This window comes from Schistocerca cancellata, chromosome 8 (assembly GCF_023864275.1).
Source record: "Schistocerca cancellata isolate TAMUIC-IGC-003103 chromosome 8, iqSchCanc2.1, whole genome shotgun sequence".
NCBI lineage: Eukaryota > Metazoa > Arthropoda > Insecta > Orthoptera > Acrididae > Schistocerca > Schistocerca cancellata.
In genome coordinates, this window is record NC_064633.1 from 179,993,915 (window position 1) to 180,016,590 (window position 22,676).

At 41.2% G+C, this 22,676-nt stretch overlaps 1 protein-coding gene across 1 annotated transcript in view; it reads left to right on the top strand.

Moving 5' to 3' along the window:
* LOC126095456 (O-acyltransferase like protein-like) overlaps positions 1-16,312 on the top strand; it is a 359,981-nt gene extending 343,669 nt beyond the window's left edge. The window contains exon 13 of the mRNA XM_049910248.1: positions 15,331-16,312. Within this exon, the coding sequence (XP_049766205.1) occupies positions 15,331-15,488 (158 nt within the window). The 3' untranslated portion in view covers positions 15,489-16,312. The remainder of the gene's footprint in view (positions 1-15,330) is intronic.
* Positions 16,313-22,676: the final 6,364 nt, after the last annotated feature.

A 22,676-nucleotide genomic window follows, 5' to 3' on the forward strand; every position in this document is an offset into this window, starting at 1 on the left:
GGTTTCCTTTTCGCGACCTATCGTCCCTTACTTTCCGCATAGCGCTCAATATAAATGATTTAGGAGACAATCTGGCAAGCCTGCGTAGATTGTTTTTAGACGATGCTGTCGTTTTCCGTCTCGTAAGGTCATCAGCTGAACAAAACCAATTGCAAAACGACTTAGACACGATATCTGTATGATGCGAAAAGTGGCAATTGACGCTGAAAAATGAAAAGTGTGGAGTCATGTAAGTGAGTTCTAGTAGGAATCGCGTTAAATTTCGGTTGCACGATAAATCACACAAATCTAAAAGCTTTCAAATCAACTAAATACCTACGAATTGCAGGTACGAACAATCTAAACTGAAACGATCACATACATCATTTCGTGGGAAAAACAAACCAGAAACAGTGTTTTCTTGTCAGAATACTTAGACGATGCATCACGTCTCCTACACAGATATCGTACTCTGCTCCTGTCCGTCCTCCCCTGGAGTATTGCTGTGCGGTATGGGCTATTGACGGACGACATAGAAAAAGCTCGGAGAATGGCACCTCGTGTTGTATTATCGGGAAATAGGGGAGAGAGTGTCGCGGATCTGATATGCTAGTTAGGACGGCAGTATCGCCGCCTCAGATCCGAGTAAAACCGCTATCGTCCGATGCTTTCGATCAGCGCCTTCGTCTGAAGCAAATGACAGTCGTAGCTGCTGCTGTGTTTTGTACAGCACGTGGATAGCTTCTGAGTGGTCGGCGTACGTCTTCCTTACGCCTTAGACGGTGTCAACGTCTGCGCTGGTGGTACCACTGCTCCCGTGGCAACGTAAATGATCCAGTGACCTCTGTGTTTCTTCTCAGCATCGAGAGCTCGATTCCACGCACAACTATCATTAAACTACTGTCCGGTTCGATGCTTTAACAAGATAACCCGATATCTACACTGACGATCCAAAACATTATGACCACTGACCACCGCGACGTTGAATGCTGCCAGGTGGCCTAGCGGGCACGTGAAGTCGTAACATAACTATGTAAGCGGAGCAGACACGATCGGGGGATCACCCTAGTGAAGATTATGGTTGCAAATGGGAAAATTCACTGAGATAAGCGACTTCGAAAGAGGGCAGATTATTATTACGCTGAATCACTGAACGACTCATCCTAAAACGGCGAAACTGGTCGAGTGTACATGTGCTACTGTCGTGAGTGTCTTCTGAGCGAGGACAGTGAGGTTACCACCAGGGACTCAATAATTGTAAGTCCGCGCTCTGCACACAACGTGAGATTCGGAGGCTTCTCTGCTCAGTAAAGTCGAGTAGATAGTGATCTGTCGCACCTCTGCCGACATAGCACAATACTGGCGCACGCACAAGCGTTTCGGAGCATACAGTTCATAGTAAGTTGTTGAACATGGAGCTGTGGTAGTAATCGGAGACACGGTGACAGCTGCAAACTACTTGCATCCCTTCATGCTTGATACCTTCCCTGACGGAGATGTTATCTTCCAGCATTATAGTTGTCCGTATCTCGGAGCCAGATAGCGGTGTTGTGGTTTGAGGAGCATATAGTGAACGCGCTTTGTTGTCTCACCGAGTAAATTCACCTGACGTAAGTTCTATGGAACCCATCTGGGTCGCTATAGGTCGCTTTCACCGCGTACGCAAATCAGCGGCTCGTTATTTACGTAAATTTCATGACCTGTGCACAGTCATCTAATGCCACATACCTCCACAACGCTACCAAAAAGCAGTCGGATAACCGATACGCAAAATCAGTGATGTCTTTAGTTCTAAAGACAGACAAACCAGCTATTAAGCAGGCGGTCATGATGTTTTGGTTCACCAGTGTATTAGTCTGGGACACAACATTTTGTTCATCAAACTGTTTTTTGATTTCAGAATGTATTTTGGTTCATTTGTTAGGCTGTGCACAGCCACTGTCGATTTCTCAAGTCCCCCATTTCTAATATGTCGTTGGTGTTCTGCACAGCAGTCGGAATCAGTGCTGGTAGATCGACCACTGTAATTGCTTCCGCATTCATGGAGGATATTATAAGTACCAGGGACCGCGAGGCCGAGACTGTCTATAGCTCGGCGGTCATGTGATCATTCCACTTAAGATCGCTCCGAATGGTTATCTCGAGATATTTTACGACTGTTATTGTTGACAATGATGTTTCGCCAATAGCGTATTCGAATAGCAGTGGAACTCCTCGGCCATATATGAACAAAATGTTACGTTTATCTACTTTTAGGCCCATTTGCTAGTTCCTGAACCAATCATCTATTCTCCTCAGTTCTTCCAGCATTTCGCTGTTTGATTTTGGCGTCATAACCTTCCTATAGACAAGAGAATAGTCTGAGGAAATCATTATAGAAATTCTGAAGTTATTCACTAGATTATTCACATATATGTTATTAAAGTTTACTGCTCTAAGCACTCCGTTGGGGTACTACTAAAATTACCTTTACGTCTATAGTTTTCATTTCATTAGGAATGATAGATTGAGTTTTGTCGTTTAAGAAGTCCTGGATATAGTCAGAGATTTGGTCCGATACTCGGTATGGCTTCTGCATTGTTCTCTAAACGATATTGTTGAATTAAATGGAATGAATTATGGCAGTCAAGGTACTATCCTTCACGTCATTGTCTACTGTGCTCTGGATTTCGTCGTCTAATCTAGATTAATCATCAGAATGTGGATCAGCAGAAAGGCCGTACCGAAATCATAATGGGTTGAAGAGCTCAAATTGAAGTCGATAAAGGAGAATGTATTATCTGCTTAAGAAAAAGAAACATTTTCATTGAAGTAAGAGGGGAAGAACACAAGTATTGGCCTTAAGGTTCCCCATGTTAACGAAAAGATCAATCTAGGAAAGCCTGCAAAACTAATACATTATGGTACTTAGGAATGCACTGGGGTCAAGATGAACGAGATGGATAACTGCGAGAGATGAGAAGCGATCGTGTAACGTTACAGCGTGATGTGTACCCTGTGGTATCTTGAAGTACAGCTACGGAGTGCCTACCAGATGTTCATCGCGCGTTAATCATGAAGGTAATTTGCGCCACGCGAAAGGTAAACATCACATTCGTTTCTGCAAGTGCTTACTGGTCATCTCCTTGCGCGAACAATCAGCTCCAGACTTCCGTCAATATTGAGCCTGGCACGAGATCCATTGTGGTGGTGGCTGACTACCCAACTCGTGAATTTCATGTTGGCTGCTTCAGAGAGTCGAGGGTTTATACTTCATTCTCACTAAAAACTGAACATTTTCAAAAGTTTAGAAAGAGCACGGGACGATTTCAGAAAAAAAAAACGGGACAGCTATCGAACCAACCAAATTTAATGGACATAGAAGTTAACTTTTGCATTATACACTCAGATGATCCCAAATAACTTTCTACAATTATTCTTCTGCACTGTCACCGTCCTTTTCATGTACTTTATTGAGAAATGGGTTTTGTTTAGAGCAGTCATATAATGTTTCTACGTTTTAGCATGATTCACAGTTCTTCTACCATGTCCAATTGCAAAGCATGATTTGCACAACGTATATGCTACAGTATCTCCTATGCGGTGATAAAAACAAATTCTCTTTTTATATTGCTGTTAAAATCACACATGAGCCTTTGTAGGCGGAAGAGCTGGATTCCTTAATCGCTGGATGTGAAGATGAAGCTAATGGAGCTATACAAAAATTAAAATCAACAGAAAAACTTCTGTGCCCAAGGGAAAGCGAAATCGAATTCCTGTCCCTCTCCCGTTCAAGGAAAAGGTGGAAACCAGCTTCATAAGTCAAAGCATCCGTTAATTAATAACATATTGACTAAACAAAAATCACAATATCAGTTCAGTTAAGTGACGCTTTGATTTGGTCATACAGTTATAAAAAAATCTACTTTGGGTGAGATACAATAACCTCACAATAAATGGATTTTGTCACTGTTTGTATCACATTCTTGTTCTAAGCTAGTAGTGCTATGTTTCTATATCGGTAACACAGTATTAATTTGTGTAGGCGTTATTCTACCAGGAACACTCCTCAGGCTTTTAGTTGAGCAGTGAAATAAGAGAAAAAGAAAAAAAAGTAAAGGAACGATACTTCAGAAATATAAGTCGAAGTTGGAAGATAACTGAATCTGTTTCACATTAAACGAAGATTATGAGAGTAAGGAGCTTCCTATTTTGAACACAAAACTTTCAAATATGTGTTTCCAGATGTGATGGAGGCCGTAGGAACTTACCAGACCCATGTGCTGCCTCTCCGAGACTTGTCCGCTGCCTTGTGTGAGAGGATCGCCGTCTTCGCTCCATCCCTTCACGCCGCCGATCACTTAGGGTCTGAGTGGCACTCCCACATTGATTAAATTCGCCAGTCGTAAATCTGGCAGCGCGTCTTTGATTTCTTTCGCTCGTCTTCTCCTCTGCACTTCGTACTACTTGTCCCACATTGTCTCGCAGTTTCTGGCTCCTTCGCAAAGTCTTCTGCAGGCGTCCGATGTTATTTGCTGAGGACTCCAAATCCAGTGAGCACAATGTATTTTTGAATGACACAGTAAATCGAACATTGTTCAAAAACAGAACTATCATGTAGAAGGTTTCACCGGCAGAAATGGATCCACTACAAAAGTTCCTTTTAATCGTCGCTAATCAATATTATCTACTGTAGAAAACTTTACACTGTGGGCAACCACAGCTGTAGAATTGTATAGTGATGATAAAGACCGCTTCATTTGTACGGTCAGTATTTGTTCATTTGTATTTCGTGACATTAGAGTTCTTTCTTCAGAGATGTGCGACGCCATTAAACTAGTTGGCTCATAAATAAATATTTACCACACAGCTGAAGCGGTCTTTTTCAACATCAAATTATCAATATTTGATGCTTTCGTTTCGTAAACGACATCCTTCCGTACTTATCTGTTAGTCCAACATGGCGCTCACTTCCTGTGACTTCTTAAACTTGTTTTAGTAGAAATATCCCTACTTTAATAACACACATTAATGTAACTCGATTCCTGTCGTATTAAATGGATTTATTTCTACGCATTAATCAGAGCACCATGTGCTTGTGTTGCCAAACTTGAAACTATAGTTACTTCTTTCCTCCGTTACGAGCATTTTTAGTCTCGCACCAGTGTACGAGTATCGAACGAACTACGTCCCTACCTATACTTGCAATCCATACATATTACAAAAATGTGTGTGTGTGTATGAGCGCAAGTGCATATTCCACATCTCCTCCTAAACCACTGGACCGATTTCAAACCAATTTTCGTATACATATCCCCATTACTGTCAGGTGACAAGCTCTGTTGGGATAAGAACTAACCTACCTATCAGACTGAGGGGTGTGGGGGTGAAAAAGAAACGTAGCCCGCGACTCGTGAAGTACCAGAATTTATCCACATAGTACTTGAGAATGAAAGCACTTACCGACGTGCAACAAGCTTTATACATACATTTAAACCTTTAAGAATTTTTTTCTAAGTGACGACTCCTACAGAATGATGAAAGGAAAAATGTTTATCGCTTATTTATTTTCTGTTGTTCATGCATTAAAAGTACTGCAAGAGACATGATGTAATAATTTATTACGTCTTTGCGACTTACTGTCTTAGCGCCATATTTTACAGAATGTGTACACATACACCACTAAATGTAAGTTAAAAAGTATATCATTGTAACTAAGGAGATATGACGTAATAAACAATGAGATGCGTGAAAAACTACCGCATTGTATATGATTTTATTACGTCTTTGTTACTAACTCTGTTCGCAATAAATTTGAGAGACAATATTCACATATGCCGCTGAATGTATCTACAATACTATATCACTATAAGACACATAGTCCAGGGCACATGACGTCATAAACGACATTAAGCACAAGGCCAGAAGCTGCGTGGTACGGGCGTGGACCCACAGCTATCTGGCAACGCCAGATTTCTCCGCTGGTTTATTTTGTAAACAACTGAATTATGTTGCTGTACAAGCTTTAGCAAACGAGACTGTCTGTGCTAGGGTTTACAGCAACAGTTTGTCACGATTCGATATCACAAATAACTTTTAATACCCGATATGAATGAAAATTCAAAGGATCTCGTAACGAAAAAAGACTCGAAGTACTGTAACGAGAATGGAGAATTTCAGTAGTGAACTACCGATAATTTTGCTTTCCCTAAATCAAGCTTTTTGCTATAATGGCGTCAGTCAATGGCTTGATTTAATTTCACTTGATATAAGCATATTAAACAATGGTAACAATGTGTCTTCATAACACTATGCTCCCATCACTGTAACTATAAAATACTTGTAACGTAGCAAAACCATCCAATGTTTTTCATTTTACACTATGTTATCCGATCTGTGTGTTACGTATTGTCACTAACAGTTTAAAGAAAGCAGGAAAAACGTGCGTCCTACAATTACGAAAATTGTAATGGAGAAGTAATTACTCTTCACGGGTTTCTTGCTGCAGGAGATCGCAGCGTAAGTCTTCGCTAGCAGATGGAAGTAGCGAGCAGCCTTTCCGAAACGTCGCGTTTACACTGTGATCTAATGCTGAAGAAACCGGCGAAGACTTTGTTGCATTGACACGTCACGAAAACCTTCATAGAAGCTAGACATTACTCTGTTTCATTACTTGCTATGTAATTACCTCAGTAGACACAAGAGTAATATGCAACTGAACATTAACATATGTGTGTCTAACGCTAATGCTGACATGTTCAAATTCGGTGCCTCTTCTTTATTCAAAAATCTGGTTCCTTCGGTCGATTTCTGAAGTCTAAGATTAAAAAAGTAATAGAATCTTGTCTATGCCTGCTTCTGTGTTTGAATTTATGTTACTTGCTCTCATATCCGTAAGAGTGTTGTTGTTGTGCTCTTTAGTTCGAAGACTTTTTACACGCAACTCTCTTCGCTTGTCCATCCTGTGCAAGCTTCTTCATCTACGAACAACTACTGCTACCTACAACCATTTGAAGCTTCCTTCATTATCCATCCCATAGTCTCCCTCTACAATTTCTACTTCCCACACTTCCCTCTATTACCAAACTGACAATTCGTTGATACTCCTACTAACCTACCCCTAAATTTATCCATAAATTTATTTTCACCTCAGTTCTATTCAGTAGCCCTCATTACTTACGGGATATACCCGTCAAATCTTTAGCATACTTCTATAGCACCACGTGTCAAAAGTTTCTTTCTGTCTCTTTTTTCTTGAATAGTAAAACTCATTTACTACTGTTGGTTGTCTCATTTCCTAATCTAATTCCTTTAGCATCGCTTGATGAATCCGAATACACTCCATTACCTTTTGTTTACTTTTGTTAATGCTTATCGAACAATCGCTTTTCAAGAGACGACGCATTCCGTTTCACTGGTCTTCCTTTGCTGTCTCTCACAGATTTAAAATGTCGACGGAAAACCTGAATGTCTTTCTTTCATCTCCAAATTTTTCTTTGGTTTGCTTTAATGCTTTCTCAGTATACAGATTCATTAACATCGGGATAGATGGCAGCACTGTATCACTCCCTTAACTACTACTTCCCTTTTATATCTATCGACTGTTATAACTGCAGTCTGTTTTCTGTGTAAAACGAATTTAGCCTTTCTTTTCCTGTATTTGATTCATGGTACCTTTATAATTTCTAAGTGAACATTACAATCATCATTGTCAAAGTTTTATCTAAGTGTACAAATGGTGGACGGTGTGTCTGACTTTCTTTAATATATCTTCTAAGATAAGACGTATGTATAATGTTACCTCGCTGGTTCCCACACTTCTCTGGAAGTCAAACTGATCTTGCCCGATGTCGGCCTGTACCAGCTTTTCCAATCTTCTATAAATAATTCGCACCATAATTTTCGAACCATGACCTATTAAACTGGTATTTCGCTAATATTCTCAAATGATACTACCTGCATTCTTTGGAATTGGAATTCTTACATTCTTCTTCAAGTCTGAAAGTACTTCCCCTGACTCGTAGTGTGTCCTGAGAACTAGGTGAGCCGGCCTGGGTGGCCGAGAGGTTCTAGGCGCTACAGTCTGGAACTGCACGACCGCTACGATCGCAGGTTCGAATCCTGCCTCGGGCATGGGTGTGTGTGATGTCTTTAGGTTAGTTAGGTTTAAGTAGTTCTATGTTCTAGGGGACTGATGACCTCAGAAGTTAAGTCCCAAAGTGCTCAGAACCATCTGAACCATTTTGAACCAGGCGAATCTGTGTGATTCAGAGGGAATTCTTCTCGCGGCGTCATATCTCTCATCATTGGCTCAAACGGCCCTGAGCACAATGGGACTTAACTGCTGAGGTCATCAGTCCCCTAGAACTTAGAACTACTGAAGCCTAACTAACCTAAGGACATCACACACATCCATGCCCGAGGCAGGATTCGAACCTGCGACTGTAGCAGTCGCGCGGTTCCAGACTGTAGCGCCTAGAACCGCTCGGCGACTCCGGCCGGCTATCTCTCATCATTGTCTGTTTCCTCATTCCTCTCTAACCATAGTAATCTGACTGTGTGTGCACTGAATAACTTATCTTTGCATTCGAAAACGTTGACCGCATTAGGTGTACATAATTTTCAGACGAAAACTACGTTTCCAATTTTGTTTGGCAAGACTAACTGGAACTAGTTACTCACTAGTTTCAAAATTATGTGTTTATAAGCAAGACCATCAGAGACTGCCAGTGGTTGTGTGCCGCCCGTAGACAGCCAACCCTGCATTAGTGTCAAACACTATTTGTTGTGTATGTTGACAATACACAGAGGTGACAAAGCCATGGGATAGCGATTTGGACATATAGAGATGGCTGTGTCAGAGCTGTCATTTGTTATCATATGTGGAAAGGCTGTCGACATGACTATGGCCGCACGATGGGAATTAACGGACTTTGAATGTGGAATGGTAGCTGGATCTAGACGCATGGAACATTCCATTACGGAAATCGTTATGGAATTATACATTCGGAGATCCACAATGTCAAGAGTGTGCCGAGAATACCAAATTTCTGGCATTACCTCTCTTTACCCTGGCAGTACCCGACGGCCTCCACTTAATGACCGAGAGCTTCGTGTTTGCGTAGAGTGGTCAGTGCTAACAAACGAGCAAAACAGTGTCAAATAACCGCATAAGTTGATGTGGAACGTACGACGAACGTATTCGTTAGGACAGTGCGGCGTAATTTGGCGTTACTGGTCTATGGCTGCAGACGACTGACGAAATTGCCTATGCTAACAGCTTTGACGTCGCGTGCAGTGCACCTCCTGGACTCGTGACCACATCAGTGGAACCATAAACGACTGTAAAACCAGCTGAGTCCCGATTTCACTTGGCAAGAGCTGATGGAAGGGTTTGAGTGTGGTGCAGACCGGACGAAGCCATGGACCCGAAGTTGTTAACAAGACATTGTGCAACAGGGTTTGGCTCATTGCGTACGCTGAGTTTGCGTGGAATGGACTGCGTCATGTGGTCCAACTGAACCGATCATTGACAGACAATGGTTACGTTTTGCTACCTGGAGCCCATTTGCAGCGAAACAATAACGAAATTGCTGTGGATGATGATGCACTATGTCACCCGCCATAATTGTTCACGACTGGTTTGAAGAATTTCTGGACAGTTCGAGCCAATGATTTGGCCACCCAGATCGCCCATCTTGAATGCCATTGATCATTTATGGGACATAATCGATAGGTCAGTTCGTACGCAAAATCCTGCACCGACAACACTTTCGCAATTGTGGACTCGTACAGAGGCTGCAGGGTCCAATATTTCTGCAAGGACTTCCAAAGGCTTATTGCGTCCGACACGATATTAGCAAGCATCCTATGACCTCCGTCGCCTCAATTTATCTGAAGGATGAACTTGCTGCCTCCACCTTCAGTAGTGATTACCTCTCCACAGTGTGACAGGTTGTCACTCGGGAAGCTCCAGTACAGGGAAAAAGTGCACCACACTCGCTCAGTAACATTCGCTAAACCCCGCTTCTTCCCTGCTCCTGAGCAAGTAATGTGTTTCGAAAAACACGACTCCCTTTGCCTTTTACCACAACTGAATCCTCTCCTGCAATTTCCGAGAGCAAACTTTTTTTTAAAAAAGCAGCACCATAAAATTTTTATAATGTGAATACTTTACACTTGAGAAGCCCTTTAGACCTCGTTAAGTACAGCAGGGCATAGATGTTTCCATAAATATTAGTTTGTGTGAGAAATGGCACATATCCGTTCGAGTCCTTTGCATTATCTTCATGTTGCTTGACTGAAAATTTGAACGCAAGGAAGGAAGCGTTGAATATGTTCTTTGAATTGTAGACCCATATCACTGGCAACGATTTGCAGGACGGTATTGATCCTTATGCTGTGTTTAAACATTACGAAATCCCTCGAAGAAAATCATAAACTGACGCCTATCCAGCAATGATTCAGAAAACATCGTCCTTCTGAAACACAACTAGCATTTTATTCAGACGAATTGATGAGTGCGACCTCCATTTGATTCCGCATTTCTAGATTTCCAGATGGTTTTTTACACCTGTTATATTAAGTGTCTTATAATTATAAAGCGTACTTATGGATCATCACAGTAGTTTGACTGGATTCGTTATTTTCTGTCAATGAGGACACAGTTTCTGGTAATTGACGGGACGTCAGTAAGTGGTATCTGAGGTTCCCAAGCAAGTGTTACAGGCAGTCTGCTGCTGTTTATGTAAACGATTTAAGAGACGAACTCAGCACCCTTCTTATATTGCTTCCATATGATGATGTCTTTTACCGTTTAGTAAACTCGTCAGAAGATCAATGAGAATTACACGGTTATTACAAATGATTGAAGCGATTTCGCAGCTCTACAATAACTTTATTATTTGAGATATTTTCACAATGCTTTGCACACACATACAAAAGCACAAAAAGTTTTTTTAGGCATTCACAAATGTTCGATATGTGCCCCTTTAGTGATTCGGCAGACATCAAGCCGATGATCAAGTTCCTTCCACACTCGGCGCAACATGTCCCCATCAATGAGTTCGAAAGCATCGTTGATGCGAGCTCGCAGTTCTGGCAGGAGGTTTAAACACTGAATCTTTCACATAACCCCACAGAAAGAAATCGCATGGGGTTAAGTCGGGAGAGCGTGGAGACCATGACATGAATTGCTGATCATGATCACCACCACGACCGATCCATCGGTTTTCCAATCTCCTGTTTAAGAAATGCCGAACATCATGATGGAAGTGCAGTGGGGCACCATCCTGTTGAAAGATGAAGTCGGCGCTGTCGGTCTCCAGTTGTGGCATGAGCCAATTTTCCGCGGGCTACGCGTGAAACTTGCTCGCACGCATTCAACCGTTTCTTCGCTCACTGCAGGCCGACCCTTTGATTTCCCCTTACAGAGAAATCCAGAAGCTTTAAACTGCGCATACCATTGCCGAATGGAGTTAGCAGTTGGTGGATCTTTGTTGAACTTCGTCCTGAAGTGTCGTTGCACTGTTATGACTGACTGATGTGAGTGCATTTCAAGCACGACATACGCTTTCTCGGCTCCTGTCGCCATTTGTCTCACTGCGCTCTCGAGCGCTCTGACGGCAGAAAACTGAAGTGCGGCTTCAGCCGAACAAAACTTTATGAGTTTTTCTACGTATCTGTAGTGTGTCGTGACCATATGTCAATGAATGGAGCTACAGTGAATTTATGAAATCGCTTCAATCATTTGTAATAGCCCTGTATAAAGCCATTAACTCAAAACATCTGTGTGGTGCGAGAAGTTGCAGTTGACATTGAACCATAGAAAGCTTTAGGTCCTCCACGTGAGCACTAAGTAAAATTACTTCAAAATTAGGTTACACTGAAAGTCATATAATTTTAAAAGCTGTCGAATCAATTAAATACCTAGGAATTAGAATTACAAAAAACTTAAACTGGAACCATCGCATACATAATGTTGTCTGGAAGGAAAACCAACGACTGCGCTTTATTGGCGGAACACTTAGAAGATACAACAGGTTTACTAAAGAGACTGCTTACGCTATACTTGACCGTTATCTTCTCGAGTATTACCTCATGTTATGGGATCCTGACTTCATAAAACTGATAGAGGACACTGAAAAACTCAAAGAAAGGAAGATCGTTTTGTATCATCGCGAAGTCGGAAAGAGAGTTTGAAGAACATGATAAGCGAGTTCGGATGGCTATCATTAATACACAGACGTTTCACTTCACAGTGCGATCTTTTCATGAACTTCTTCGTGAGAGATAAAAATAGTCACCTGATGCGACAAGTTTTTAAGTAAACTTCAACTGTCTACGGAACACAGTGTCTCGTGCTACGACATCCAATATTTTCAGGGAAGCAATCATGTTTAACAGTGTTTCTGCAAACGTAATTTTTTCTATAAATTTTATTTTTCTGATGTCTTGTTGTTACAGTTTCCTATATTCCTCTTTGATAACCTCAATTCATAGCTTTTCTTTATACACTGTGCAATAAGATGATATGACCTAGAGACAAAACGTATCTCTCTCTCTCCCTGTATCTCTCTCCCTGTACCCACCTACCTACCTACCTACCTACTTACTTACCTATCTCAAAATTGTACCAATGAGTGTACCTATTATATTGCCTCGCTTCGTTGTTTGCATTTTTTTCCTTAACCGTTGCTGTAATGAACAACTCTTCTAAAATAACAGAAAGCTGCGCCTTTAAGAATAAATATCAGTGTTCTGGCATTCTGATACAACACTCCAGTTTATGTAGTTGACATAATTCCATTATAAAGTCGCGACGTGTCTTATGAACATCACCTTTAATTTATTTGTCTTAGTTCACATGGTTTCCCAGGCCGAGTCATATATTTCGCAACCCTTATAATGAAGAAAATGAACAGAAAAATAATAACAGCAAATCGGGTGCTCATCAAACTGTCTTAGATTGTCGTGACGATATGGTTTCTTAACGCTCTTCGAACGCCTATTGTTGATACTCTTGCATCTACTGAGTTGAAAAAAGCCATGGAATACCTCCTAATATCGTGTTGGGCCTGCTTTTCTCGGCGTAGTGCGCCAACTACACGTGGCATGGACTCAACAAGCTGTTGGAAACGCTGCAGAAATACTAAGCCACGCTGCCTATTTAGCCGGTCAAAATTTCGAAAGTGTTGCCGGTGCAACATTTTGTGCATAAACTGACCACTCGATTATGTCCTATAAATGTTCGGCGCGATTCATAGTGGGCAATCTGGGTAGCCAAATCATTCGCTGAAATTTCTCGAATGTTCTTCCAACCATTCGCGAACAATTGTGGGCCGATGATATGGAACATTGTCGTCCATGAAAATACCATCGTTCTTTGGGAACATGAAATCCATGGATGGCTGAAAGTGGTCTCCAAGTAGCTGAACATAACCGTTTCCAACCAATGTTCGGTTCTGTTGGGCCAGAGGACTGAGTTCATTCCATGTAAACACAGACCATACCATTATGGAACCAACACCAACTTGCATAGTGCCCTGTGGACAACTTGGGGGTCCGCCGCTCGTGGTCTCGCGGTAGCGTTCTCGCTTCCCGAGCACGGGGTCCCGGGTTCGATTCCCGGCGGGGTCTGGGATTTTCACCTGCCTCGAGATGACTGGGTGTTTTTGTTGTCCTCATCATTTCATCATCATCCCGGAAAGTGGCGCAATTGGACTGAGCAAAGATTGGGTAATTGTACGGGCGCTGATAACCACGCAGTTGAGCGCCCCACAAACCAAACATCATCATCATCATCATCATCACAACTTGGGTCCATGACTCCGTGGGGTCTGCACCACATTCGAACTCTACCATCAGCTCCTACCAACTGATATCGGGACTCATCTCACCAGGCCACTGTTTCCCAATCCTCTTGGGTACAACCGATATGGTCACGAGCCCAGGAGAGGCGCTGCAGGCGATGTAGTGCTGCAAGGAAAGGCACTCACGTCGGCCGTCTGCAGCCATAGCACATTAACGCCAAATTTCGCCGCCCTTTCCTAACAGATACGTTCCTAGTACGTCCCACACTGATTTCTGCCGTTATTTCACTTATTGCAAACGCCGCTGCCTTCAGTTGTTGAGTTGAGGCCGTCGGCCATTGCGTTGTCCGTTGTGAGAGGTGATGCCTGAAATTTGGTATTCTCGGCACACTCCTGACACTGTGGACCTCGGAATATTAAATTACATTACGATTTCCGCAATTGTGTGGCCCATGCGTGTCGCTCCAACTAGCGTTCAGCGTTCAAAATCCGTTAATTCCTCTCGTACGATCTCTTACCATGCTGTTGAAGCATGTCTTTTAGACCTGTGGAAAATGGCAATGCGTGTGCGTTCTGCCTCCTTCGCTGCTTCTGAAGGTTCAGATTGGCATGAAGGATTGGGCGTATATTCTCACGGGATATTTTGAATGGATGTCGAATCCGTAAGCCATAAACACGTGTAACATCGACATTCTGTTGTTTGCGTACATTTTTCGCTTGCCGTATTGGTTTGTGTTCCAGATCTCATCCAACCTATTCTGACCATATAAAGGATATTTATATCAAGTCTTTCAAGGTCACCTAAAGGTGTTGTAAGTAGAGAAAGTGGAGTAGTTTCATCAGTGCAACTTCCAAATTAATATAGTTTTCTGAAATCACTGTAACGCGCCAGTTAGACAGATTTTTTTTCACGTTATGCCTCACGGTGACATCAAGAAGCTCTATTAATCGATGTGAAACTGAGTAACGGCTTGCATAATGGCCAGAGTTGGACCAACGCGTTATTGATTTCCTCACACTGTGAAGCTCAATTTTTATCCATTCCATTTTCTTCTGAAATTGTAATCGTTCATCTGCCTGTTCATGTACACCACTTCTACTGATTTTCGTCCGATTCGGATCATTCCTTCATTGTGCGTTGTTTTTCATTTGTCTTAGATTGTGTTACCGGGAACTTCATGATGATCAAAAGTTGACTCTGGTGCGTAGGATTTATTTTCAAAATGTTTAACACCTTACTACGTCACATGAAAATTATTTAAGGCATGTGCTGCAATCGTACATACATGTTGACTAGTATGCGACAAATACCGTTTAAAACGAACACTTTAAATCACTCGTACACCAACAGAACAATTGAGGCGAAACAGATGGTAAGATTAGGGTCATTGCCTTAACAGCTGACTAGCCTTAGTTATTGTGTTCATCATCCCACAACCACCGTAAATTTGCCACTTTTCCATGTTACAAAGTAACAAAAATTTTCACCTCTTGAATTTATAATGAAATTAGCTTTTAAGTAATGCTTGTTCGGGAGTAACATTTGTATTATCTGTTGCAGCACCATCTTCCAAACTCGAAGTACAGAAGAGTTCACTTGGAAAGTCGTGGCTGTCCAAGTTGACGGTGGGCCTGGCTATAGCAGCGTGGAGCAAAACAGTTCACTTCTTTTTCTACGAACCGTGGTTTGTGATCAGCAGGAAAGTAAAGGGGTCGTAACTCTGATACTGTTCATTCCTATCTCATTTCTAAAGGTCTTGCCTTCGCCACTTTCATGACACCTGCGGCTAATTCGCTTGTCTGATAGGGACATTATTTCTTTTTGTGTCCTACTGAAACTGTGCTGGATGAATGGAAACAAAATCCAAACAAGTTTTGTGCCAGTGTGATTAGAAATGTAACTATCAATACTGGAAGGAAATTTCTGCTACGTGCAAGTATACGCTTCATTACTATTTATTTACAAATTCCCAGGGGCTAATCGATAGAAACGAGCAAGATTTGAGTTCGATTCTCCTATTAATTAGCGCTGTTTTATTGCTCATATAGACAAATGAGCCAAGTTTTGTCTAAATTTTGTTGCAAAAGGTTCTTAGTTCTGATACTGAAAGCTAGCATCAGTCACGCCATATATAAAAATAAATTTATTGTGTCAGCATACCCTGAAATCCGTAATCACAGTTGGATGTTTCAAATTATGTCGTAAATCACTAATTGATACCCATCTTAGTCTCCATTCAATTCGAAAGTGTAGGCTGATTCATGTAAGAACAAAAGTAATTCAAAGTCACAAAAACATTTAGTTGCAACAGCCGGCTCCACTAGTTGGGAATTATTTTCAAGACGCTCTGTTCATCTCTCGCCTGCGACATGTCTCCTTATACGAGCAAGAGCACTTCAGAACTTTGCAATTTATACATGCATTGACTATTCAAGAGCAATTGAAACTGTGCATTCGAGTGGAACAGTCATTGTACAACATTGCCTATAATCCTATTCCACTCTTTCTACTGTAGTGTTGGAATAAACTTTATTTCTTTAAACCCCATTGGTTCTTTTCTCAATTTATTCTTGCAGCTATACTAAACTTTTAGGTGCTTATGATACACACAAACCGAGGAATAAACTGGAAACGTTGCCAAAAGTTTGTATGGAAATTGTTGTTTTTTTTAAGAATTTTTACACGTCATCTTTTGAGAAATACCTGCAAGTTGCGTATTTCTGTTTGTAACGATGATGTGAATTATAAGGTAATGAACAGGTAAGAAACAGATAATTTCCTAAAAAGTAAACGAAAATTAAATTATACGAGTAGGTCTGCTGTAATTACATTAAACCAGAGCGTTCAATCTTGGACATTGTATAAACGTCTTACCGTAATATACGCACTGCAGCCGCAGCTTTCCAAGGGCGGTGCATTTGAAGTTGAATACTCCATGGACAGAAGAACGTCACCACGGTTCGCATATGAATGGGACTTTGACTTTGGTCCACGAATACATTCATCATCTTCAGGAATCATTTTTCTGTAGACAATAAAGAGTGTATCATGATTAATGGCGTAAATGCACGCAGTTGTAAGTACACAATGGTAGAATCAAAATGTCTCAGTAAACTTACATCAGCAATCAAATCGTTAGAGAGATAATTGTGTGGTTATCAGCTACCACTGAACTTGATTCTGTATAAACGTCATCCCCGTTAAGAAAAGGGAACTGTACAACATTTAAAAAAAATTATTAGAGAGGCTTTGGTAGAAGTGCAGGCTTTTGAATGAACATAACAATAGTTGCATGACTATACTCATAGTTACAGGTCGTGTTCAAAGTGAAGTCCTTATACCCGGATACAGACCGGCATCCGTCGTCCCAATGACGTGGATCCTTCTAAAGACGCTTGGATCGTTTCGAAATTCTCGAAAATCTTTGAGATGTCTGTGCTCCAATTCTTAAACCGTGTCAACCGGACTGACATATACTGCATCCTTTAAAGTGGCACCCAACATCCTTGGGGCTCAGATCAGGTGATCTCGTAGACCACAATATATGTCCGCTTCACTAATCCATCTTTGGCCATATCGGCACTTTAGATGTCGTCTAACCATAGCAACGAAATGTGCCGGTGCCCCATCATGCATGAACCACATTCTCTGGCATTGCTCTGAGGGAACATCCTCAAGCAGTCATGAAAGATGATGCAGCAAAAACTGGAAATAATTCAGCCCATAGTACTTGTTCGATAAAATGAACGCCCCAATAAGACGGTCACTTAGTACCCCAAAGCACACATTCAATGAGAAACGTCACTGACATAGAGACTCATGCACAGTACATAGTTTGGAGCCTAGATGATTCCAAATGCGAGAGTTGTGATAATTAAACACAATATCACGAATGAACTGCTGTTCATTTGCAAATAATATATTATATTCTAGAATATGGTTGCCTACAGCTTGTTGTGGTCTACGACCAAAGACCGCCTCACTACACACAGGAGGCGATACGGGTACATTGCACTGCAATGCATTATTCTCCAAACACTACTGTGTTTCATTCCAGGAATTTGTGAGGCCAATCTCCTTGTCGACATTCCTCTAGACTGTTCTACTGTTTCCAGCACCACATTTTCAAGCACAGGTGTAATTCTTTCAGTCCATCTGCTCCTTCAGCTTGTAGAAAGCTCCTAGTTTCTCGGAGGTGTTGATGCACCCTCGTAAACGTTCGATTCTCGAGGTACCCTCGGGAAATGTAAGCTTCCTGGTACAAGTCTGCACTCTCCATTGCATTGCCGTTGGCCCTATAATACATGAAATGCATATCGGTGTTATCCTCATTGCTGTGATGATCAATGTCACCATCAACGCGCGTACAACACAACTGATGCTCCGAAAACAATTGACACGAGTGACACTTTGTGTAGTGTACTGTCGTATCCACACTGTTTACAACTCCACTCTCAAAAACGTAAACAAACACAGCACCACGGACGAGCATGCGGCGTGTACACAAAATCTTGTCAGTAGAGGACGGTAACAACACAGTCTCAATTATCTCGCAAACGATTCGTTTTCGGATCTACATTTACAGAGACTGTTTTTTTTATATCGTTTAATTTCACATGTATGCGTTTACACCATTAATTGCGATACACACTGTAGACACGTGAAAACAATGATCAAGTGCACACTCTGTTCCTAAGAAGTAATACTCTTGCAAGCCACGTCTCCCCCCTTTCACAATTTTTTCTCTCTCTAACTATCCCTACTTACGCCCGAGTCCTTCTTAAGCAGAAATAACTCGCATTGTAACAAGAGGCGAATCATAATCTCTATTTTTGTTCTTATTGCAGCATTGTAAAAAATAGGAAAACAGACAGGGAAAGGTCGCAAATAACGTCATTTGCAACCCGAAACATACCGTGCGATGGCTACTTCATACAATGGATACCATGTTCGGAACGAAGATACGTGTCAATGCCAGTGTATATGCTTGACATACAGACGTCTGTTGCACTCATGAATACAACATTTAAGTAACATTTTGGAATTACAAGTAATGACATTGCTCATGAAATACTAAGGAGCTACTGGGCAATAATTACTCAGTCCCACTGCGGCAATATCAGTGTCATTCAAACTGCACGGCTACTGGAATTTATGTATGTTGATGCTACTGACGTTGTAGCAGCAGTACTCGTAATTTAGAGTTTCTTTAAGAACTTCTAGAACTAAATAATACATCACGTCACTGGTCTGGGCTATGAACAGTCATAATCATTAATGTAGTCAAATCACGTAGAAAGTATGTAAATATGTAAAACTCGGCAGTCACTGGATTAACAAGTGACATGCGTTTTCATGCGTTTTTGTGAGCTGCAAAATGTCTTCTTCTTTGTAGGTGTTGTTTTTCCAATGATTTTCGTCAGTAGATCTTTGCAATAGTTGGTGATCAAATGAATGAAGTTCGCAGTGAGTCACAGAATCTGCGGTAAGACGTTACATCAAAAGCAGTTAATAAAAATTGAAGTCAACTGTGCCAATATTCACAGATTTGGTACTAAAGTCGTATCATATATTAAACTAGTAATCACTACGTGACGGATGGTATGTTTTAGCTATAAAAGTGTTCGGTAGTGTGTTTTCTTCACTGTTTGATATATAAATAGTATAAACAACATAACCAGTAACTAAATTTTAAATTTTAAACATGTTTTGTAGAACGTATCAGTAATATGAAATCAGTGAATACAATGAACTCAAGTGCAGTGATGTCGGGGAAAATTCACAACGAAGATAGACAGGGGGCTGGTATTTCGACAGCGTTGCTTTTCCAGGGACAACGCACCTGAGCTAAACACCGCAACATCATCCTATGACTAAGCGGGCCCTCCAAAAATCGCCATAGATGAAAGCTTAAATAAAATCAAGAAGAACTGCCTTCAGTAATAATAGTGATTTTATTTCAATGCATGATTCATTTGGAGCCCTTGGAGCTCATCTTAAGGAGATTTGACAGTCGACATCAAAAAATATTTTTCAGATTTATTTTAATTCTACTCCTGATAAAATCACAACGGTATTTTATGAATTGGCACGTCGTGAATATAAGTTACAAAACAAAGACAAATCGAAAAATAACTTACTGTTTTCAGGAATGGATACATTATTTTTAAGCACAGAATGAATACACATATATACACTTTCCATTTTACATTACATTCGTAAACACAACTCCAAACAGGTCGAAGAATTTCAAATGTGAGGATGCAGCATTAATACAAATACACAGTTGTTATTTCTAAGAATACACATAGCTATTACATTATTAGTTGTACAGACATACACTTTATAAACAAATTTGTACATCCATACACTTTATAAACAATTTTTTGTGAATATGTCAAATGTGGCTGTATGTTATCAAATAATTGCACTATTACATATTTGTTTCTTTAGAAAAACTAAAATTTTAAAATTACTGGAAAAACTGTGGCTGCTGAACTACATTTGTTCATTCCAGATGTTGTAAGAAGATCTTTCTTTGTGTAACATTATTTCTGATTTCTGTGACAGATCAAGCTCTTTTACCGTGGTTTTCTTCGTGGGGTACAGTTACACAGCTGTGAACGTCACTTAGTCTATGTTCATGAAGGTACATGTTATAACGTGTTGTGGATCAGACGAAGTGGTTAAGTCCAAAAGCATGATTGAGTTCTTTGTATGGAGAGTTCTTCCTGTTTTGCCTGTGTAAAATGCAGGGCAACTCTCAGATTGTGATTTACATATTCAACTGTGTTCCGTTATTGAAGTGTTTGTGTTTACTGTGTGATGTAAGTGGTGTCAAAGTTCGTTAATTGTGCAGAAGGGTATTTTAATATCGTCGTGTCTAAATAAGACAGCAATTTTTTATGATGCAACTGGACTTATTAATGATATTTCCCCGTACTTTGTTGTACAGTTTGTCAATTGATTTTTATGAAAATGCATTGTTTATTGTAAATCCTTTCATCATTTCAGTTTCTTATGTTAATGCTATAGGCTTAAAAGGTAATGAGTTAACCCTAAACTTAAAGGTTAGTGACAGGATGAGCTGCGCTCTGTTTTTACAAATCTGTTAAATATCTGATGAATTTTCGTAATTTTAACAGTTTGGTATTCGCATAATGTGCTGTATTTTGTATCTGTATTTTTGATAGTGTTCTGAGGACTACAATTTTTCTCGGAAGTGTTTGTTTTAGACTTGTCCTCTTTGTAATGAAAATGCAAATGATGAGTCCTTTATAATGGAACACTTGTTGTTCCACTGGGCACAAGAAATGTCTCTAAGGATTATTTTCTTAGTGTGAGACTGCTATCTTTACTTCCTCGTTCGTTCGGAATACAGTTCCGAACGGTTTTGCATCTAGGTTCCGCATTCTTGAATGGCTCGTTACCCCCGCCTCTTTCGCAGTCGCATATCTGATTTCCTGCGTCCCGTGCACGGGTACGAATATGCGATGCGAAATTCATATCAAAGGAGCAGCGCAGATCAAAGAGGTGGCCGTATGATTTGGCCGCCTTTGCGTATTTCTCGGAGCGTGCTTTCCGCTGCGACTGAAACAGCGCCGCTTTAAGCTCCGAGCATTATCACAATCTGGAGCAGGCGCCTCCACGCGGGAGATTGAATTTCAAATGCATCGGCGTCGCCTTGTATTTTCAGCGATGTGGGAACGGACCACCTTACACAGGCAAGGCACGGAGCCTTAGGAATCTGCGTTCTCTAACATTACCACACGGTAAAATGTGCCTCACATAAAATTTTTTCCCGTCTCTCTACAGTCAGCTACCGTAATATTTCCCTCTCTTAGTCGCGAATAAATGTCTGCCTGTCTACGTACATCATAAGCAAAGCCGCACACCTGCTAAATTATGAGTCTGGTCTGAAACGTTATCTTTTTACCAAGTTTAATGGTCGAAGAGAGCCCCATTTGGTAATTAACATTTTCAAAAGATGATTGTGTTTAATTTACGTGTCATGAACTCAGAAATCATGGAATTATTTTATGTGTCCGTCTTATAACATATTGTGTTACCGTAAACTTTTTAATTAAAAAAAATTACAACTGACGGAGCATTGTACAGTCCTGGTCGTCTACTCTCACTTATCTGGCGTCTTTGTGTGATCTAAAGTATGACACACATATACTGCAGCTACCGAGATTTAATAGTGTTATTTGTCTCTGCTTTTCTCACTCGCTCCCTCCCTCTCTCTCTCTCTTTCTCCCCTTCTCTCTCTCTCCCACTCTCTCTCTCCCACTCTCTCTCTCTCTCTCCCACTCTCTCTCTCTCTCTCCCACTCTCTCTCTCTCTCTCCCACTCTCTCTCTCTCTCTCTCTCTCTCTCTCTCTCTCTCTCTCTCTCTCTCTCCCTCCCTCTCTCTCTCTCTCTCCCCCAGTCTCTCTCTCTCGCACTCTCTCTCTCTCGCACTCTCTCTCTCTCTCCCACTCTCTCTCTCTCTCCCACTCTCTCTCTCTCCCACTCTCTCTCTCTCCCTCTCTCTCTCTCTCTCTCCAACTCTCTCTCTCTCCCACTCTCTCTCTCCCACTCTCTCTCTCCCACTCTCTCTCTCTCCCACTCTCTCTCTCTCCCATTCTCTCACTCTCCCACTCTCACTCTCTCTCTCTCTCTCTCTCTCTCTCTCTCTCTCTCTCTCTCTCTCTCTCTGTCTCTCTCTCTTACACACACACACACACACACACACACACACACACACACACACACACCTTTCCCACCTATATTCCTTCTTTTTTTCGCATTTAATGCTCCTTCACTGTTCTTGTACTTCCTCTTCTCCTGCATCTTTTCTCGATCTACGCTGCCCGCCATTAAGTCTGCAACAACTTGAAGGTAATATGCAACAAACCTCAAGT